Below are 20,357 nucleotides of genomic sequence, written 5' to 3'. Positions count from 1 at the left end.
AAAAAATAGATTAGATTAGATTAGATTAGATTATATTTATTTCTTGATGAAAATTACATGTTATTTTAACTTAAAAATAGCACCAATTCACAAAAAGATCGTCACAACATAATAATAAGAAAATAATTGATACAAACAATAATAATCATCAAATTAAAAAGTAAACCAATAATAATATGTCATAATAAAGCAATAAAATAAAAATAAAATTACATTAGTAATGTCCAAAAAACAAATGTTTGTATATAGTACTAGGGCTTCCTAGTGAATATAATGTCAAACGTCATAAGTGCTAAAAACAATGTCAAAAATCAAAGATAATAATAATAATATAAAAAAAAAAAAAGCAATTTTATCAATGTCCATTAATATTTGTACATTTCAGTGTACTCTTTAACTGAGTACAGTGGTGTCGATAGTAAAAGTTCTTTTAATTGGTGACTAAATATGTCGTCGGAGGTTACATTTCTGATACTGGCGGGTAGGCGTTCATAAAGTGATGGACCTATTACTCGCGGGTTCTTGTCGAGAAGCGCTAGTCGGCGCGGCACGGGCAGTAATCGCCCCGTTTGACGGGTTATTCCGCCAAGCATATTTGACCGTTTGAATTTATGAATATGTTTTCGCGTAAACATTATAATTTCGTACACGTAAAGCGAGTAATAGGTCATCATATTGAATTTTTTGAAGAGCTCTCTGCACGAGTGCCTCGGATTCACACCAGCCAATATCCGTACAGCCCGTTTTTGCATCAAAAATACTCGGTCTGAATCTGTTGAGTTTCCATACAAAATTATGCCGTATTGCATCAGTGAAAAGAAGTACGCGTAGTATATTTGTTTTAGAGCGTCATTTGAGACAATTGGTTTCAGTTTGCGCAGAGCAAATAAAGCGCTGCCCAAACTTCCACACAAATTGTCTACGTGGTCTTTCCACTTCAGCTTGGCGTCAATTGTGAATCCGAGGAACCTGCATGACTCGCAGCGTGGTATCGGACTCTGTACCAGTGGAATGTGTGTGGTGTTTCCAGCTGAGAACAGCATTATGTTCGACTTTGTAGTGTTTAAGACAAGGCCGTTTGACGAGAACCACTCGTGTAGTTGGTGGTAAGCGTTTGAGATATTTTGCTCGAGTTGTGTATACGTGTGAGCAGTTACTACCACGGTGGTATCATCAGCAAACAACACTGTCATACCTTCGGTAACAGAGGTAGGGAGGTCATTTATAAATATCAAAAACAGGGTGTTTCCGAGCGCAGATCCTTGTGGGATACCTAATTTGAGTACGCCTGCCTTGGATCTAATGTTTTCAATGGAGCCTGATATCTCCATTTTGACCTCTACCGTCTGCCTTCTATTTTCAAGGAACGATGAAAATAAATCATGAACTTTATTTTTTATTCCGTAATGCCCTATCTTTTCCAGAATCAGTTCATGACTTATTACATCGAACGCTTTCGATAGATCGCAGAATACCCCTGCTACCTTCTCCTTTGCATCTAAAGCGGTTGAAATGCAATCGTATATTTGATATGCCGCTGTTGTTGTAGATCTACTTTTTCTATACGCGTATTGTCTGTCCGTCAGTAGGTTATTTGTCTCGAGATGATGCATTAAAGTATTAGATATAATTTGTTCTATAATTTTAGATATATTAGGTACAATGGTGATGGGCCTGTAGTTGTCGACTGAACATTTTTCCCCTTTACCTTTATATACTGGACATACACGAGTGCATTTCAACACGTCAGGGTATACTCCACAAGTGAACATGGTGTTTATAAGATGTACTAGCAACCCTGCAACGATTGGCCAAACACACTCGAGTATGTCCAGAGATATGTCGTAAAAGTCCAAGGTCGTGTTTTTTTCATCATGGACCGTAACACACGGTTGAGGTCTGTCAGAGTAATTTTAGGTAGGACTAATTCAGGTACGTTTGTGTTGTGTAATTGTTGTTGTACGTGATGTACAGAGTCCGATTTATTAATATTTAATTTAAACTTCGAAGCTACTGTGAGAAAGTGTTGGAGGGACATGGTATGGATGCTTCCTACAATACGGGTCCAGTGAAGCTGATTGATTTATATCGGAGAAAACAAGGTAATCCTCAAACTGTACATGTATAAATAACGATTTGAGGAGGCACACGGTGTACAGTCGGTACCAGATATATCGTAGTTGCCCAAAGGAAAGGCTCATATCATGTAAACATGCCCTTTTATATTGAAAATATCAGCTGTAATGATAGAGACTGCAACGGATAGTGAATCACACTTTTGAATTACGTATAAATTCTCCAATCCACATTGGGTTAGCGTGTGGACTATACTTAGGCCAAACCTTGTAATTACCTATCTAAAACCTGAAAATTTAAGATTCTTCCGAAAGCCATTGAAAATATATAAATGAAAAGGAATGCATCATCCATCGAGCAAATGAAAAGACAGGCCCAGGAAAGCTTAGGAATTACGCCACCGACAACAAGAGCCAAACTCAGAGACGAAAGTCATTAATGGTAATTCATAATCACCCGACTATTTGTATTTACGGTGGCGTCAGCACTAGCACCTTCAGTTGAAAATCTCGCAACGCTCAAAATTCATATAAATCAGAGAGCAGGATGTACCTAATAAATGACTTCACTTTCTTGTTCAGTAGGCCTAGCACTGATTGCCGCGAGAGTATGTCGCCCTGAGATAAATGACACGTCTCTTCTAACTGTATTAATTATTACATAAGGACGGGTAGTCTATCTCGCGGCGACATACTCTGGCGGCAATCATGTGCTAACCCTGCTGAGGAGTTAAGTGGATCGATTCTCCATAAAAACGTATGGAGATATAATTATGTATTTCTAGAGTCATGCGAGTGTGTCAGATATTTATGCAGTCTTCCTTAATGTTATAGTACACAATAGTAGTGAATATACATAAAAAGTTTTAATATTCCTATGCTTTTTTTTTACATACGTAAACTAAATCTTTATTGTATACATATAAATATAGATGTAGGTATATAATTATGGGAAAAGTTTCAGTAGGTATGAAGAGACAGGTGCGAAAATCCAATATTGCTCTGAACACTAATCTGTAGGCCTAGCACATGATTGCCGCGGGAGTATGTCGCCGCGAGATAGATCACACGTCTTCTTCTAACTGTATTAATGACATAAGTACGGGTAGTCTATCTCGCGGCGACATACTCCCGCGGCAATCATGTGCTAACCCTGCTGGAACCTTAAATTAACATGATTGTTGAGAAGGTGAGCACTGTGGTTTATGCTTAACTTTATGCTTAACTCTCATAACTAAGTATTATAAAATATGTTTTCTCCAAAAGCGTCGTCTACGCCGATCCCGACATGCCTGCCTCTGATTTGTTCTCTCTTTCCCCACAAGCGTCTCACTCTCAGGACCCGAACAATCCCGACAGTTGATGACTAATGGGCGAACGATTTGATAATGGGGGAACTATTCCTATCAAGTGCCGTGTGCTGGTGAATAAAATAGTACCTACTAATGAAGAATGTGTCTAATGTAAGTACGGTAACTATACTATACGACCAACGAGCTGATCTGATGATGGAGACAGGAGGTGGCCATAGAACAGGAACACAGAACAGCGCGAACTAACCACATTGCATTAACTTGTACAATTGTTTAAAAATAAGTACCTATACTTAGTCGGTTTTCACATTATCCGATCCGATATCGGATGTCGGAAGAATTTCAATGGAAAAAATCCAAGATGACGAATGTAATGTATGATATATCGGTCCGATATCCGATATCGGATCGGATAATGTGATGAAAACGCATTTACCACATTTATTCTTACAAATACTTAGTTACCTAAGACCGTTTTCACATTATCCGATCCGATATCGGATGTCGGAAGGATTTCAAAGACAAAAATCAAAGATGGCATCTTTAATGTATAACGGTACAACATCCGATATCGGGTCGGATAATGTGAAAGCGCACTAAAGGTCAAGTTTTACTAGTTTCAAAACACTCGCTCATGCTCGCGTGACCTACGTGAACAAACAACAGGACAAGTTATCAGACTGTATGAGAGGCAGTATTGCTGTCTCATTCTAACTGCATGCCATACTTGTCATCTGGCCAGTGTCTGCTTAAAGTCTGCAACACTTGTGTCTGTCTGGGAATATAAATAAACAAATAATATCTAGGTACATTCGTATTGAAGTTATTATAGTGTGTATGTTACCATAATATTTGTTATATTTGTTCTAATATAATTAGTAATAAAATCGTCCTAATTCATCTTTAAATAAATAGGTAATTACAGAATTGAAAAGTATAAAATTTGGGAAATCTCAAAAAATCCATCTGTAATTTGTGGTAAGTAGCTTAATTTATTTTATTTACGTAATAAGTTATTAAAGCATACAGTTATTTACAAATACTTAGATCAATTCACCCAATAATTTATCTACCGAAATTTCAGACATGGAATCCTATATCTACCATATCGTGGAATTCAAAGAGCTGCCGTATTCAAACATCGAGAAATACGTTTGTGTCCCCGACTCTTGGATACGATGGCGAGACACAGACAGCAAACAAGTGATTATTGCATATCCTGACTCAAATATGAAAGTGTTAAAGGACATGGTTAAAAATAAGGAGAAATATTCTGAACATTGGAAATTGTATAAAGCTTTCAGGAGACATGGTACAGGTTGGTAGCACTTGTATTTAATATTAGCATTGTATGCAGGACGTGGCGGGACTACTAATATATGTATACCTACTATTCCATACTATACAGATAATCTGGCTTCTGGTGACCTTGGCGGTTTGTAGGAAGCGAACACAAAACACATTATTATTATTATAGCTTCGATACTGATATAATTAAATACGTTTAGGTAATTAATTACATTGAGTTTTCCTAAATTACATTTATACTTAGGTATCATAACATAATGTACTATAACCGGTACCTACCTATAGCAGTTCAAATACTTGATAGAGCTATCGAGTATGTGAAGTAGGTATGTATATATCAGAATGTAGGGTACAGCGGATCATTAACGGAACCGTCGTCATAATTTTGAGATAAATAAAGGAAGACGCCATGTAAAACAATCAAGAAACATAGGGATCCCTCAAAGCAACCCTCAACCAGTTAAGCATACCTAAAAAATAAATTGGTATAAAGTTATATTAAAGATGGACAAGGCTACTGGGCAGGGCTGGGATAATTATAAAACACTTTTAATGTATTAATTACAGATTCCTACGAATGTGCGATGCGTATCATAAAAACGAAACAAGATGCTCCATCTACCGTAGAAGAAGAGCTAAACAACATTTACGAACAGTTCGCCAAACTGCAACTCCGTGTGGAACAGCTGGAAGAACAACAGGATGCCCACGAAACTCCGGAAGAAGAAGAGTCCTTCTACGAGACGGCACAGGCCGACCTGTCACACTTAAACTTACCCCCCGACTTTGATGAAAATGATCCCACGTGGACTTTGAAACATCGTGAATATAGAGAGGGTCTTGTTCCCCTCCGACCCACCGCAAAAATAAAAGTTTATGTAGATTGCAATGCATTAGACAAGTGGAAGAGATCTTCGAGTGATTGCAATGAACTAGCTCGACATTTGCTAGAAGAAGTTTTCACCAGCAACGCGCTAAAAGTATGCTCATGGACGGGTCGAAAGGGAAATAATGGAAATTGTGTTCATGTAAGACCCGGATTGTATCTTTATGCGAGAGAACAATTAGTTACATGCGTTTTAACGATTGGTCGCGAAAAGGGATGGCCTGCAGATAAACAGAAAGTTGTAAAGTACTTGCAAGGCAGGTTGCAAACTATTCGTAAGCCTAAAACTCCTCAAAAGTCACCCAAATAATCATGACAATGACATAAGTAGTTTTGCTTTTTATGCTTAGGTTAGCTTAATTGTTTTTTTTTTTTTTTTCTCAAACTAGATGTTTCTAATAACATGTTTAAAATATAAAAATGTCTATTAAGTACCTACTGTTATTTTACTTAGGATTGGGTTTAAAGACATTTATTCCCATTTAAGATATACATCACTTCCATGAGAACATTGTGATTAAAAAAAATAAAAAAATGCATTTACTTAACTAGGTTATTGTCACCGTAATTGTTAAGTAGGTAGGTAGACAACACATACCTGCGTCAAGACAAAAAAAAATATGATAAACAATAATTTTAAATGACATGCAAAAATAATACAAGTACTAATTAGCATTTTTTTTTACTTTTTTTTTGACATTTAGAATTTATTCTAGAAGTTTCTAGACTAGTATTTATACTATTTATACAATTTGACATTATTTCATTAATTCAATGTAGTTTTAAAACAATATTGTTCATTGCACACATAAATTGCTCTGATATTTAGAACAAGATAATAATTTTACTTATTTTATTGTAGGTATAATTCCAATCTTACCAAAATTTACCATCAAAAATTTCCGTAATACCCTGCCTGCTTTGTTTTAATTAAAATGTAAGTCGTGACCCTGAAAAATGGTTTCAAACGATTAACCCAAGCTGCAGTGCCGGGTGGCCCTGTGACCCACAGAGACTTCCTGGCTCACTGCCAAATCAGTAACTAAGGCACAAATCCTTACTTGGTATATGTATAGTATGTTGCTAAGATCTACTGACGACACTATTTGTAAGTAATAACTTTGACTATTTTTATCATTCATCTATTGAAAATACCTAAATTATGTGTTAATTTTAAACAGACCGCTGTTATCACAGGAGGTTGTAATCTCAGTGTTGCCTGAATACAAATAATTAAAAACGAAAACAAACTTTACATATATAGCAACACTAGCAAATGTCAAAGCCTAATTCGCAATTTTCATCAAGACTCGAGGCTCATGTTCCTGCTTTGCTATCAAATCAAATAAATATCCAGCAAGATAATGAAGATAAACAAGTTTCCAACATGTCAAGTGCAACATTGTCAGTGACCAAAGTCGTTCTCAGACGTTAGTGCGCGTGCCGACGAAATGTACTGTTTGCAATGGCTGATTCCCGTGCTGCTGATTCCGAAGCCCGTGAACCCGGCGCTCGTGAACACGCACGTCATGTTCATGGTACTGTACCTCATCGGCTTCTTCCTGGAGCGCAAACCCTGCACCGTGTGCAGCGTCGTGTTCCTAGCGGCAGTCATACTCATCTGTTATAGCGGCATCGGAAACTGCGTGTTTTGGGCGACACAGTGCGAAGCGGAAAAATACGACACCTAACGCGCTTCCAAACTTACCAAAGTGTTAAAATAATCAAGTGTTCCTCTCGCGAAATGGCGGGAACATCGCGACGCTCCAAAGGCCTCGATTATGCCTTGAAAATGTGAATGTCTGTTTTTGTACATTTTTTGTATATAAAATGTATTTTTAGTATTTGATTTTTTTGTGACTTGTTATTGCTAACCGCAGTGTCCAGCTGTATGAGACATGCAGATCTGTACTTATGTATCTCGATGGTTGAGTTGGTTATTATTGATATGATTATATTAATGTACAGTTATTGTTAGTTATATTGATTACTTATAGTAGATATTGATTACTTCAAAATATAACTTGGGACTAATTGTATTTTTTTAATAATTCCAGTACTTCGTAAACTTCCACTGGTCGGACAAACAATCTATCAATGACGGAGCAATCTTCTTGATTTATTGTTACTGTTATTTTGCAGATTACAAAGTAACAGTAAAAGTAAATAATCAACAACTTGGGCTATCAATACCCATTAGTTTATTGTTAATGAAGTTTGCTAAAATGGCTATTATGCAAGTAGTTTTTGCAGTAAGATACACACTGTTTGTTGCGACCTTGGTTGCTTAAAAGTGAATGTTCAGATGTGACTATTGACAATAAATTCAATCCATAGAACCAAAGCCTATAAATATAATGCTATTATAAAAGTTGCAAAACAACAGGTAATTAGTAACATAATTAACATTATTATCTTCACTTGATAAGTATCATTATCAAGAGAGGTACCAGTTGTAGGCATAAGATGAGTATACATGCTTGGTTATCATTATCACAATGAAGCACACTAACACATAAATATCAGTGCACAGAATCTAACACTAAATAGTAACTGAAAAAGAATCTAATTAAGATCTTTATCTGCACTTAGCAAAAATAGTAGACATAAATAATTAATTTCTCTGATGGACCCTAACTGAGGAGTGTCTTTTCAAAAGAGCTTATTTCCACTTTGAACTTTTTTTGGGAAATCGAGAAAAACATAATTCCACGGTATTTATTTTGAAATTAATATTTGCTAAATTGTAATATTGTAAGTTGACGTTAATGCTATGATTACATCAAACGTAACATGTGTACCTAAATAAATATTTAATTACCATATGTTTTTGAGAATTAAGCACTTTTGATGCGAACTTTTGGGAATTAAGCCCTTTTGTTGTGGCCTTGTAACGTAAATGTTATTATTTTAAAATAGTTTTATTTTATTTTTGGATTTTGTATTAACGTTAGTTGATATGATTGTTGTTGTAATACATACATTGGTTTATCCACATAAATAATCATTACACATTTTTCAAAATGTGTTCTAAACTTTGATGTTAATCTTTTTTTTAAAGATCAAGGCGAGACTTTTTGAACTTTTATCTCAAAACAACGCGTAATTTTCTGTACTAAGAAAAACTGCATTCATAGTTAAAAAAAAAAGAAAAAATGGAAATAAGCCCTTTTGAAAAGACACTCCTCAACTACAGTCTATTGCTATTTATTATACAAGAAAAGAGTGTACACCCATCTTAAAGGCCAGTAACGCACCTGCAACCCTTCTGGTGTTTCAGGGCCATTTTTTTTTCAAAGTTGTCCTGTCTCCCCAATTTAATTTATTTGGAAATTTTTATGTTTTCTACTCAGAATCGCAAGATCTTGCAATCCTAATAGGAGGGAAGTGTCCCAAGGTTTTTTTCCCATTCAATTGCCATTTTTTCATACATTTTATATGGCGGTAACGGAATGGAAGGTTTGAAAAATGTATGGAAATCTTGGGACATTTTTGTTCTCCTATCAGGATGAATCGTGTAAAAAATACCCATGTTCCAAAAAAAATGGTGTCAACAACTTTGAAAAAAATGGCCTGGGTGTCCATGGGTGGCAGTGATTGTTTACAATCAGACTACCTGTCTGCTTGTTAACCATTATACATCTGCCGGCAAGTTTGAAGCTACCATATTCTGCTGCAAAGAAGGCATGTTCGTACAAACTTAGGACATTATGGGAAATTGGGTAGATCTTGCTCAGCATCATATTGTACTGTACCAACCTACCAATTTTTATCAATACTCATATCAATCCAAATGTACATACTTTATGAGAATTTCTCAGTAAAGCTTTCTAATATTCAAATACACATTCTGACATGCCACTGCCCACTAGTTTTGAATGTCTCATTGGTTGCACCTGTGAATTATTATAGTCTATAGAACCTTGTCAACCTCCGACCAGTCTGCTACGACTTCCGGTACCTTGGGTCATTATTCCAAAATGACGGAAGCATCGACCGTGACGTGAAAAATAGAATAAATGCGGGATGGATGAAATGGCGACAGGTCTCAGGGACAACATGCGATCGACGGATGCCCCTTAAACTTAAGGGGAAAATCTACAAGACGATTGTGAGGCCTGTTGTATTGTATGGATCTGAATGCTGGGCGACAAAGGTGGAGGATGAAAGGAGAGTGCACGTAGCGGAAATGAGAATGTTGAGATGGATGTGTGGAGTGACCAGAATGGATCGGATCAGGAATGAGTGTATTAGGGGAAGTTTGAAAGTTGCGCCTATAACGGAAAAGATGAGGAGTGGCAGGTTGGCGTGGTTCGGTCATGTAATGAGGGATGAATGTCATATAGGCAAAAGAATGTTGGAGATGAAGGTTGATGGATGGAGAGGGAGGGGTAAACCCAAACAACGCTGGATGGATTGTGTGAAAGAGGATATGAGGAAGAAAGATGTGAGTGTTGAGATGACGAAAGATAGAGGAGAATGGAAGAGGAAGACGTGTTGTTATTAGTGACTGTGCCCACATAACGTGGGATAAGGGTAGGAGGAAGAAGAAGAGAACCTTGTCAACCTTAAGGTTAATCTTAAAACAACTTTTCATCATCCTTGCGTTATCCCGGCATTTGCCACGGTTCATGGGAGCCTGGGGTCCGCTTTGACAACTAATCCCAAGATTTGGTATAGGCACTTGTTTTACGAAAGCGACTGCCATCTGACCTTCCAACCCGAAGGGTAACTAGACCTTATTGGAATTAGTCCGGTTTCCTCACGATGTTTTCCTTCACCGAAAATGAAATGTTGCTTCTTTCGCCGAGGCGTTGAGATGGGCCAGGTCAACGGACTTAATATTAAAAAAAAATATTCAAAATCCAACTTTCCATCACCAGTCAATGTTTCAGTTGAGAAATAACTTTGGAGTTGGTTTTTTAAACTTTGCAAGCCCTCCACCGTATCTGATGATATTTCTTGAATGATTTTAGCCATGCAAGGGAAATAATCAAACTGCATACGCAAACTGCATGCTGTGTAAAAATGTTGTCCAAAACTCAATTTTTGCTAGAAATCCGTTCTTTATCTTTTTCTGTAATTATGTTTTCGTCCCTTTCTTTGCAGACTTGCGATCATAACATATAAGTGGTCAAAGATACCGGCAAGATATGCTACTTTCAATATCGTAACATAATCAGCAACAATATTGTAAAAACATTAATAATTCTGATTTAAGCTCTATAACGCGTATCAAAACCCTTCCTCTCGAAAGCCATCTCACCTCTGAGTGATAAGTGATAAAGTACACCCATATCTACGCATACTATTCGCAATAGACGAGTTTGCAAATCTTTACCTTTTTTTGATCGAATTTACAACTTTTATTACATCTTTCAGCACTAAGTTATAGTTAATATTAGAAACGAGTTACGGGGGTCGCGAAAAAATTTGAGAGGTCATAATGGGCCATGGCGCCATAAAGTTTGAAAAACACTGTACTAGAGAATAGGAAAGTTAAATTTTAACCAATAAAGCCAAAAATGCCCTCCATTTGCCAATTTTTTTTCACTTACGCATATCTGCTCTAACACCCTTTGTGCTTTAGGAAATAAGTTTATAGGTATAAGATAGGTGTGTGTATAAGTAAGCATGTACTTCACATCAGCTTGACACAGCTCACGAGTTTTATAAATTAAATTAAATGACTTTATTTCGACCAACTGGGATCATACAATTTAGGTACACACATAAAATATCACAAATAATCACAATAAAATTAACAACAATAAATAACAATAAAATTTACATTGCACAAATAAAATTAAACGTCAAGGTTAGTGAGTAGGTACATAATTATCTTAAATCTAGGTGTTAGTATTACTTCATATGGAGCGCACTGCAGTGATTCAGACACGCCCCATCCAACCTGCTTGCAAACATTGCCAGGATGCTGTTGGTGTTGGCCCTCACCCTTCTGATCAGCGACGCGGCGCGTTTGCGCATGGTGGCAGAAAAGCTGTCCACGCGTGCCTCCGCGAACATTAACGATGCGCTGCAGTGGCGAGGCAGCCCCATCAGCACCCTAAAGGCATTTTTATATTGTACACGCAGGGCGCTGTACTGTTTCTGTGTGTAGTTCACCCACAGGCTACAAGTGTAAAATGAGGTACAAAATGCTCGGAATAAGGTTATCTTTACCGCACTTGAGTTACGCTGAAACCTGTGGGCAATCATGGCATTTATGGACTACAGCTACAGATTTACTACTAAACTGCTTAAAACCTCCTAACACTTACTAATTTAAAAGTAGCAAACTCATTACCAGATCATAGCCATATGTTTATCACCATTAGTGCATTTTCACATTATCCGATCTGATATCGGATGTCGGCCCGATATCGCGTACATTATGGGCACCATCTTGGATTTTCTTCCATTGTAATCCTTCCGACATCCGATATTGGATCGGATAATGTGAAAACAGACTTACCATTCTCGGCAAAATATGTTGTCATTTCCATCAAAATTGGTGATAACTAGAAGTTGGGGAAATTGCATGATTGGAAATTTACAAATAGAAATAAAACAATCATGAAATGTTAAAGTATGTATTACGAGCTCTTGAGATGTTCATCTTTGACGGTTTCATATTATAGAGTAACATAGTGTAAACATTGGTTATATGGAACTTAACCTAGAAGCGGCGCAAGACCTGGAACAACAAAAACAAAGGTAGCATACACAAAGTAAGTAAAGTAACATTGTCTTTATTATTAAAGTAAGGTAAGTTACTGACAATAAAAATCTTTAGACACTAATATTATGCTCAGACTTAAACGGATCATTGAAAATGTGTGGAACGGGGGAGGTTTGACATTAATGATAACTTTATCATAGCAAACATTGCAGGAGTTAGCTTGATAGAAGTAGACTCTACCTTGTAATCAAATAGAAAATGTTGTTTTGATATAAATGAATAAATAGCATCAGTATACGTTTTTCATGTCTTTGGTAAAAACAGAGAGCTCTTTAGCTCCATCTTAGCCATAAAGAAATCACATATCATTAGTTCAGGAATGGTTCAGGACAATAGATCAGGTCACAATTAAGAAATAGCAACATCGATTGATTCTTCAACAGAAACGAATAACCTCAAAAATCAATATCAAATTCGGCTCATCATCACAACCGAAAACGCTGAAATATATCTAAAATGAACAAAGTAAGGTGATTACCGTTTATCTCAGCCTCCTGGCTTCACGCTCAGACTCGAGCAGCGTGAGGATGTCGCCATCGCGGACCGGGCCCTTCACGTTCCGGATGATCTGACGGCTGGTCTCTCCGATGAACTCGACCTTGACTTGGGTACACTGGCCCTGGGACCCGGTGCGACCCAGCACCTTGACGACGCGGGCGAGAACGTTGGGCTTGTCCATTTTACTTAGATTATCGAGCAAAACTCGGGAAATTACACGTGCGCGCTCGGTGGCGTGTACGAAAAAGAATTTGACAGCCGAATTGTTGCCATATGTAATTTTTTTGGTCGATTATCGATTCAGTGTTGCTAGTGCAAAAATGGATATCGATAGCGATGTGTACTCGATAGTGTTGTATCATGTTAACGGTTTCTTTCTATTGCAATGTAGAGAAATTATTTTTTAAACCCGTGGTTGCCTAGCGGTAAGGAATATGAGTAATATAATATTCATTAGTTTTTTTTTAAAGTTTACCACACCGATACCGGCGATACCTTCAATCAGAGAATCATAAAACATTACTCTTTCCTTCCCAGAAGTACGCTCACAACTTTACTCTTTGTCGGAGACGTCTGAGTGAACGGAAGGACCAATTTAATAATAACACTTTCACCGATCAGTGTTTCATATCTGGGTCACGACAAACTACATGTCCCTTAGGATATACTAATAAGGTCACTATGGATCTTTATAAACGTACCAATTAGGTCGTATGTATATCGATGAAAATAATTGTTTATGTATAGGGACTGTTCAAGGCATTAAAACAATGTCCGTTCAATGAATTTGCAATGGACCTTAGATTACCAACGGCTAATTTAGAAACAGACATCGGTTTTTACACACATTCAATAAAATTACAGCAGATCCAGCAAAATAAGTAGGGCTTTTTTATAACAAATTAATAAAAACCATGGTAAAAAATTTAACATTTTATTAAATAATGTCTTCTTCGTCTTCATAATCGCGCGTTGTTACAATCCTCACACATTATTTGTTCCATAATTTACTCACAACACACTTAACTAAAACCACACAGTCTGTATCGACTCGAGCGAGAAGCGCCTGCCGACTATCGATTAAAACAGGGTTGCCAGTTATTATTGTGCTTTAAATCGGGCGTGTAAAAAAACGCTCATAAAAGTGTCTCAAAAGGTTGTAAAGGCACTGTCGGCCTTTAGAGGCGGCCCTCGGGCAGGCGGCTTCTCGCTCGAGTTGTGATCCGGCACAACACTAGGTTTAGTCGTCACCGGCGGATCTCTTCGCTTTCCTCAGGCGCGGTGACTGTTTGGGCGTCTTGGGGGATTTCTCTGTAACAAGCATGATAGTGATTAGATTATATATCGACACGTCCAGTGCTCACTTTACGCGAATCGTTTCTTGACTTTATCGAATTTCACCCCTACCATCCTTTGTCGTTTCATCCCTATTCAACTAATCCAAACACACACACATGCACGCAGTACAGCACTCCAAACTATGTTATTAAGGTACAGACTAGGCCGAGCTAAATAATCTAAATATGACAACTTATGATTTCGTAAGGCCACGGAGTAGACTCCAGCGGTGCGTAGTTAAATCGAGATCGTTCATACATTCGGCCGGACGGTCTCGATTCGCTTACGGCTTGGCAAAAAAGAGTAGACAATAACGAAGGCGCCACCGTCTACGTGTGGCACTCGTGAGAAAAAAAATAGTTCCATCGGTACGCTTTTTCGCCAAGCGGTAGTTTCCGATCGACATAATATCGGGCGCGACTCACTGAGCTGGTTGACGACCTCCTTGGGCAGCCAGTCGTAGTCCACGTCGTTGTCGGTGCCGGTCTCGCGCGCGCGCGGCGCGGCGCGGGGCGCGCGTCTCCGCGCCAGCGACGCCAGCGCCTGCTGCCCCGCCACCAGCGCCAGCACCAGCGCCGCGCCCAGGAACACGTACAGGAAGAACGTCTCCCCGTCCAGCCCCTCCGACACCTCCACGACGTTCACCGTCTGGTTGTATACGGCCTCCTGTCGGTAAAAGGTAGTGTGAAAATGCCATTCGTTCGTGAAAAAGCGATAACTTTCGATTTTGCATAGAAAGATTTCTAACTTGCATTAGAATACGAGTAGTAAATCCGAAACGCAAAAAGCCAAAAAAGGCATGGACAAAAATGTTTATCTATCTATCGATCGACATTTGTGAGTGTGTACGGGAAAACGTCGCACTTTGTCGATCGCTATAAAGCCGTTTATTCAGTTTATTCAAATAAAAATACGAGTAAATCTCGCCTTAATGGTAACCGACAAAGTGGGACGTTCTACTAAACACACTCACATTTAATTACCGATTAATGTAAACACCATTTTTTACCAAAAGTTTTATCTGACTTTCAACACGAGGGGTAAACTAAATTTTAGGGCTATATTATTTACAGTTTCCCCACAATTATTTAAACATATTACGTACGTCCTATCATATACAAGGAACTTAACCTAATACCGCATATGACATATAGATTATTTATTCAAATTCGAACAATAATAGCTGTCAGTAGAGTAGTATTTACAGCGGCCAAATATGGAACAATATGCGATAAAGAACTATGACAGGCACTCAAGGAAACAACATAATTAAATTAATTAATAACGCCGTCATAAAGCAAAAACAAACCTGATAATAGTTTCCGCTGGCATCTCTGTAGTTGAGCTGTACGTTGAGTCCGAATGGCCGACCGGCGAAAGCCTCGTTGGGGATGAAAGAGTACGCGAAAGTGGCTTCTTGCTGAGGCTTCACCTGAATATAAAAACATTACAATTATTTAAATTATTAATTGGCATATAAATGTACAAAATATACATGGTTACAATTATTCGGTTTTCGCAAGTTGCACTGTGTAAAAGTGCAAAATAATCAAGTACAGCTACAGAAATATTATCAGTAACAGCTACAGAAATAGGTTTTATCTTCAGAAAGTGCAAACCATGATAGACATAAAACTAGGTATTGATTATTATTTTTTGGATCGATACTAAAGCGCTTTCTTTTCAACGAACTAGTTTCATTTTTTCCACTACTAAGGTCAATGGGACCCGTATGTATATTCTACCTGTGTTATGTTCGTAATGGTTCAAGTCATTTGAAATTCACCAGTTACGAGGCTAACCATGCTAAATTTTAACTTCTGATTAGCGAAATCTAATCGATGCCGATAGAATAAATTTAAAAGTGGAAAATATCTAGCAGTGAGACTTTCCGGCCTCTTTTGCCTGTCTGTAGCGAAATATTCCACTCTGTCAATGGGACCCGTAGCAACATTTACCTAGTGTTAAACTTTTAAACGGCAATGATGTCATTTTTCACCCATCCTCGCATTTCAGGGCAGACATTTTCCACTTTTAAATTTATTCTAAGCCTCATCGATTGCAGACGTCTTGCTAATCAAGTTTTTGCATGGTTCCAGTATGAATTTTGACTTGGAAATTTTTGTCCATCTGTTGTTCCTCATTCTGGTAGTGTTCCCTGCCCAGTTGTAGTTTTTTGTTTTAATATTGTTTTAATTTATAAAACTAGGTATCAGGATAAAGTAAAAACTTATTGTGGTTACATGATGGTACTCTAGCTTTAAAAAGTGACTATTGACACAGTATACGCCTATACGGATGACTCACTCAGTAGTTAATCTCCCGCGATCGGTATTTGGCTCTCTCGCACGCACCGCACACGACCTTGGCAGCGCCGCGCAGCGCGGCGCGTACTGACGCGGCGGCAACATCCGGTTTCGTAAAATGTCTCGTCCGAGCTTTGCTCAGCAAGATGGCGGCCCTCGGTCAGCTGTTCAAAATAGTTCGCGAGGCGGGCGGCCAGTGTGGACCCGGCTAATGAAACATGGTTTACCTCTCGGTGGTAAGGCAGAGCGGTGAAGTTCTGGATGTAGTAAGTGTAGTCCATGGGGTAGCGGAAGGAGGCCTCCATGGTCTCCACCACATAGTCCTCCGAGCCCTTGTTGATGAAGCCGACCAGGAATTCCACGGGGAAGCCAGCTTGCAGGTCTGTGGGCAAGCAAATAAGTATTTTCATACATTTTGAATTTCAAAATCTAATCTCGTAAATTGCATACAAAATTTCAATTTTTCACCCCCAACGCAAAAACGAAGGGGTGTTATAAGTCTGTCTGTCTGTCTGTCTGTTTGTCTGTCTGTCTGTGTGTGTGTGTCTGTCTGTGGCATCATAGCTCCCGAATGGATGAACTGATTTAGATTTAGATTTTTTTTGTCTGAAAGCTAAGTTAGTCAGGAGTATTCTTAGCCAGGTTTCATGAAAATCGATCTATTATGTTGCGGAAGGGGGTTTTTCCAAAATGTTAATATGTTAAATACATTTTGGCAAATAAAGTTGTGTTACGTTACCATGTTGGTTGGACTTGACTTGAACAATTCACTTGGATTGGATAGCCAGGGTGATGGGAAATAAGTGGGGATGTACCGACTATTGATTTGGCCGACTAGGCCGACTACCGACTAGTCGGCGCTTGGGTGGCCGATTAGTCGGCCAGAACATAATTTTCGATAAATTCACATTTTGAATGTCATTTTTGGTCCTTCGTTCGCGCTTTTCATGATTTTTTACAGATGTTCAAAGGTTCATGACAATATTTATATACATTTTCCATTTTTAACAACCGGCTTGGCTTAGTGGGTAGTGATCTTGCCTATGAAGTCGATAATCCTAGGTAGGAAATTTATTTCTGTGTTGATAACAGATATTTGTTGTTTTGACAAGAAAAAGGAATTACTAATAGCTACATAATACAACCATAATTTTCAGCTGGTAATTTAATTTTGTACTGTTTTTCTATCACTAATGAAGTGCCGACTAATCGGCCCTTTTTGCCGACTAGTCGCCGACTACAAATGTGGCCGGATAGTCGGCTTTCCCGACTAGTCGGCGACTAGTCGGTACATCCCTAGAAATAAGACAATTCTGATGAATATTGTTTACACAATATCAATATCATTATCACATTTTAATATCTTAGTTAAAGGGGTATTTAATTATTATTAAATTTAGCATTAATGAAAATAGCAAACATGGAATAAACTAATAGCCAGGATACTTGAGGATAGTTCCTAATGCAGGTCATCATCATTAATGCATCATTATATAATTAAAGCAACCCAGCCAGTGCGGTTGCGCACTGCATTGATTATTCAAGCAAGCAAAGCAGGCCATGAAGACAATGACTGAAACACTTCACTAATACTACTGTTTATCTACATTTTTTATTATTATTTGATACACTAGCAGCTCTTTGAGCTCTTAGAGCTGATGTGTGTATATCACTGCACTTGTGTTTATTATGCACTTTTCAAAGTTCCAATATTAGGATCTATGTTGCTTGGTTACATATAAACTGTTCAAAAGAAGTGGCTCAAAGTTGGCATTAAATTCATAGAATATAGTGTACACACCAGATAGAATTTTCGACTATCAGAACAATGGGTATTTTGAAAGTGCTTATGTGAAACTACTTTATAAAATCAGTTCTAAATGGTAAAAGAAACTGGCAAAGATTATTTAAACATTCTCACCAAAAGCAGAGTCTCCAGAGTTGGGCACAGGTTTGGTAAACAGGATGGTCGTATCCACGTCTTGCGAGGACTTCACCACTGAAGTCATCATCGTCACTGACATCGTCCCCCACTACTTGGTTGTCGTCCCCGTCCAGCTCCACAACGTCATCCAGCTCATCTTCCTCGGCGCGAGCAAAGATGTTTGCTGAAACATGATAAAGAAGTTAATGAAGAGATAAATACAGTGTACACAGTGGGGATGTTCAGTGGAAAAGGAGTGTGGTACAACAGATGCTGGCTAAAAAGAACTAGAAGTAAATCCAGTGTACAATTGATTTAAGAAGTAACAGGAGATAAATCTAACTACACACAGGTAGATGATGACCATAGGCACATTGTGTTGTGTTGTATACACAGAACTTTATTTAGATAGAAGAAACAAGTTCATCTATTTGTATAGGGGCCGAGCGTGTCAAATTTTGTACTGAAGTTGTTTCTTGCCTGTAATTTTAAATGTCTCAGGCTCTTGATTGTTCATAATTTTTGTGTTGTTGCAATTGAATATCACGTAACGAGGCATTTTTTATGTTTTGATTGACTTCAACTTACAAAAATTGACGCCCGAAAGCTGCAAGCTGCGATTAAAGACGGACAACTCAGTGGATTTCACTCAGTTCATTTGACACGCTAAGTAGATACGTTTGCTTGATCTATGGTATATATGACATCTGTGGTTGTATAGAACCTGTTAAACTTGTGGCTCTTTTTTTTCTCAAACACCAGTAATCAGATAGGGCAGGTAAGATAAAAAATTGAACATATTGCCTTGAACTTTGTTTTTTAAGAAAAGTGTAAAATACTGTTGTTTAATCTATAAATGTGTTTCATTCTTGTTTGATAATCTACTCCAACCCACACAGTACTTCACCTTCACCATTAACCTAATCATTTTCATTATGTGAGTCAAAAAATGTATTTTTTATTATTATTTTACTTGTATTTAAATGAAACAAGAAACACATAAGACATCCCAAAGTCTGAGCAGGTGTATTTCAATAATTAGCCTGTCAACAATATGGCATCAAATAAACCTTTTACAGTTCAACCTACAGATATATACAATACTATTTCTGTTGTAAATAATACTATTTCTGTTTTACTTTAAAATTAGCTCAAAATATCAATTTACAAAGCGATTATCAGTGCATGCATGTCTGATAAGACATCTCATTGATTTCCCCTTTTTATGGGACAAGTACTAAATTATCACAGTAAAATGACAAATTAATATTAATTAAAACTGCACATAATATTGACGTCACTTTAAATACCTTGCAGTGACCTAGAACTTCACTATATAGGGCAAATCTGTACGCTTACCCTACTAATCAAGTGTTTGAAAATCTGTAAATAATTAACTTAAAGTAGTATTTAAATGACTTTACGGTAGCAAATCCTTGAAAATACAAGTGAACTGATTATAATATGAGAAAACTTTCACTCATAAATCGTAATATACGTTGCCACGTCCATACGGGATTTTGGAACTCAATAAAAAAGAAACTTACCGCTCTGGAAGCACAGGAGGGCGGCGGGAAGCACCAACAACGTTAGATACAACAGTTTCATCTTGATTTTACAGATCTTCTATTGTTATAAATTGAGAAATATGAAAGCGACCGACACTAAAGATCACGGGCCATTCACTTCTACCAGCCGAACACCGCAAGACATTCGAGGCAAAATGCCAATTTTCTTTCCAACTCGATTGACGTGGAATGTTTTGTCACTAGTGGTGACCAAAGTGTAATCCAGTTTTACGATTTAGTTTACCGGTTTTTTTGCCATAAAACGTTTTAAATGCAATTTTATTTGGTGTTTGTTAAGGATTGTAAGTTTTTAAGTAATATGTGTAAAAAATAAATAATTTAAATATCCATATAAATAATAAAAAATCCAGTTCTTAAATTAGCCTGTGTTTGTATAGT

At 37.7% G+C, this 20,357-nt stretch overlaps 4 protein-coding genes across 4 annotated transcripts; 2 read left to right on the top strand and 2 right to left on the bottom strand.

The window, feature by feature from the left end:
- Positions 1-4,170: 4,170 nt before the first annotated feature.
- Positions 4,171-5,957, top strand: LOC125232133. The gene is made up of 3 exons (XM_048137757.1): positions 4,171-4,366; positions 4,473-4,706; positions 5,264-5,957. Exons 2-3 carry the CDS (start codon positions 4,475-4,477, stop codon positions 5,890-5,892), a joined length of 861 nt encoding a protein of 286 aa, XP_047993714.1. The 5' UTR covers positions 4,171-4,366; positions 4,473-4,474; the 3' UTR covers positions 5,893-5,957.
- An 892-nt stretch (positions 5,958-6,849) lies between these two features.
- LOC125231817 (bladder cancer-associated protein) lies at positions 6,850-7,617 on the top strand. Its single transcript, XM_048137396.1, has one exon. It carries the CDS (start codon positions 7,034-7,036, stop codon positions 7,271-7,273), a length of 240 nt encoding a protein of 79 aa, XP_047993353.1. The 5' UTR covers positions 6,850-7,033; the 3' UTR covers positions 7,274-7,617.
- Positions 7,618-12,161: 4,544 nt separating this feature from the next.
- LOC125231876 (40S ribosomal protein S28) lies at positions 12,162-13,075 on the bottom strand. Its single transcript, XM_048137467.1, has 2 exons — positions 12,803-13,075; positions 12,162-12,279 (listed from the first exon to the last, which is right to left on the bottom strand). The coding sequence occupies exon 1, from the start codon at positions 13,001-13,003 to the stop codon at positions 12,806-12,808; it is 198 nt and encodes a 65-aa protein (XP_047993424.1). The 5' UTR covers positions 13,004-13,075; the 3' UTR covers positions 12,162-12,279; positions 12,803-12,805.
- Positions 13,076-13,742: 667 nt separating this feature from the next.
- On the bottom strand, positions 13,743-20,120 carry LOC125231732 (translocon-associated protein subunit alpha). The gene is given in 7 exon segments (XM_048137292.1): positions 13,743-14,133; positions 14,586-14,826; positions 15,470-15,592; positions 16,694-16,848; positions 18,388-18,470; positions 18,472-18,574; positions 19,938-20,120. Coding segments are annotated over 7 exon segments (837 nt in total). The 5' UTR covers positions 19,999-20,120; the 3' UTR covers positions 13,743-14,062.
- Positions 20,121-20,357: the final 237 nt, after the last annotated feature.

This window comes from Leguminivora glycinivorella, chromosome 12 (assembly GCF_023078275.1).
Source record: "Leguminivora glycinivorella isolate SPB_JAAS2020 chromosome 12, LegGlyc_1.1, whole genome shotgun sequence".
Taxonomy (NCBI): domain Eukaryota; kingdom Metazoa; phylum Arthropoda; class Insecta; order Lepidoptera; family Tortricidae; genus Leguminivora; species Leguminivora glycinivorella.
The sequence above is the reverse complement of the archived record's forward strand: the minus strand, read 5'-3'. Positions and strand labels throughout refer to the sequence as shown.

What these genes read in the sequence shown, in the direction of transcription:
- LOC125231876 (XM_048137467.1), bottom strand. Translation starts at nt 13,003, where the DNA reads ATGGACAAGCCCAACGTTCTCGCCCGCGTCGTCAAGGTGCTGGGTCGC.
- LOC125232133 (XM_048137757.1), top strand. Translation starts at nt 4,475, where the DNA reads ATGGAATCCTATATCTACCATATCGTGGAATTCAAAGAGCTGCCGTAT. An exon ending in TTTCAGGAGACATGGTACAG is followed by an intron (nt 4,707 to 5,263) that starts GTTGGTAGCACT and finishes TATTAATTACAG; the next exon opens with ATTCCTACGAATGTGCGATG.
- LOC125231817 (XM_048137396.1), top strand. Translation starts at nt 7,034, where the DNA reads ATGTACTGTTTGCAATGGCTGATTCCCGTGCTGCTGATTCCGAAGCCC.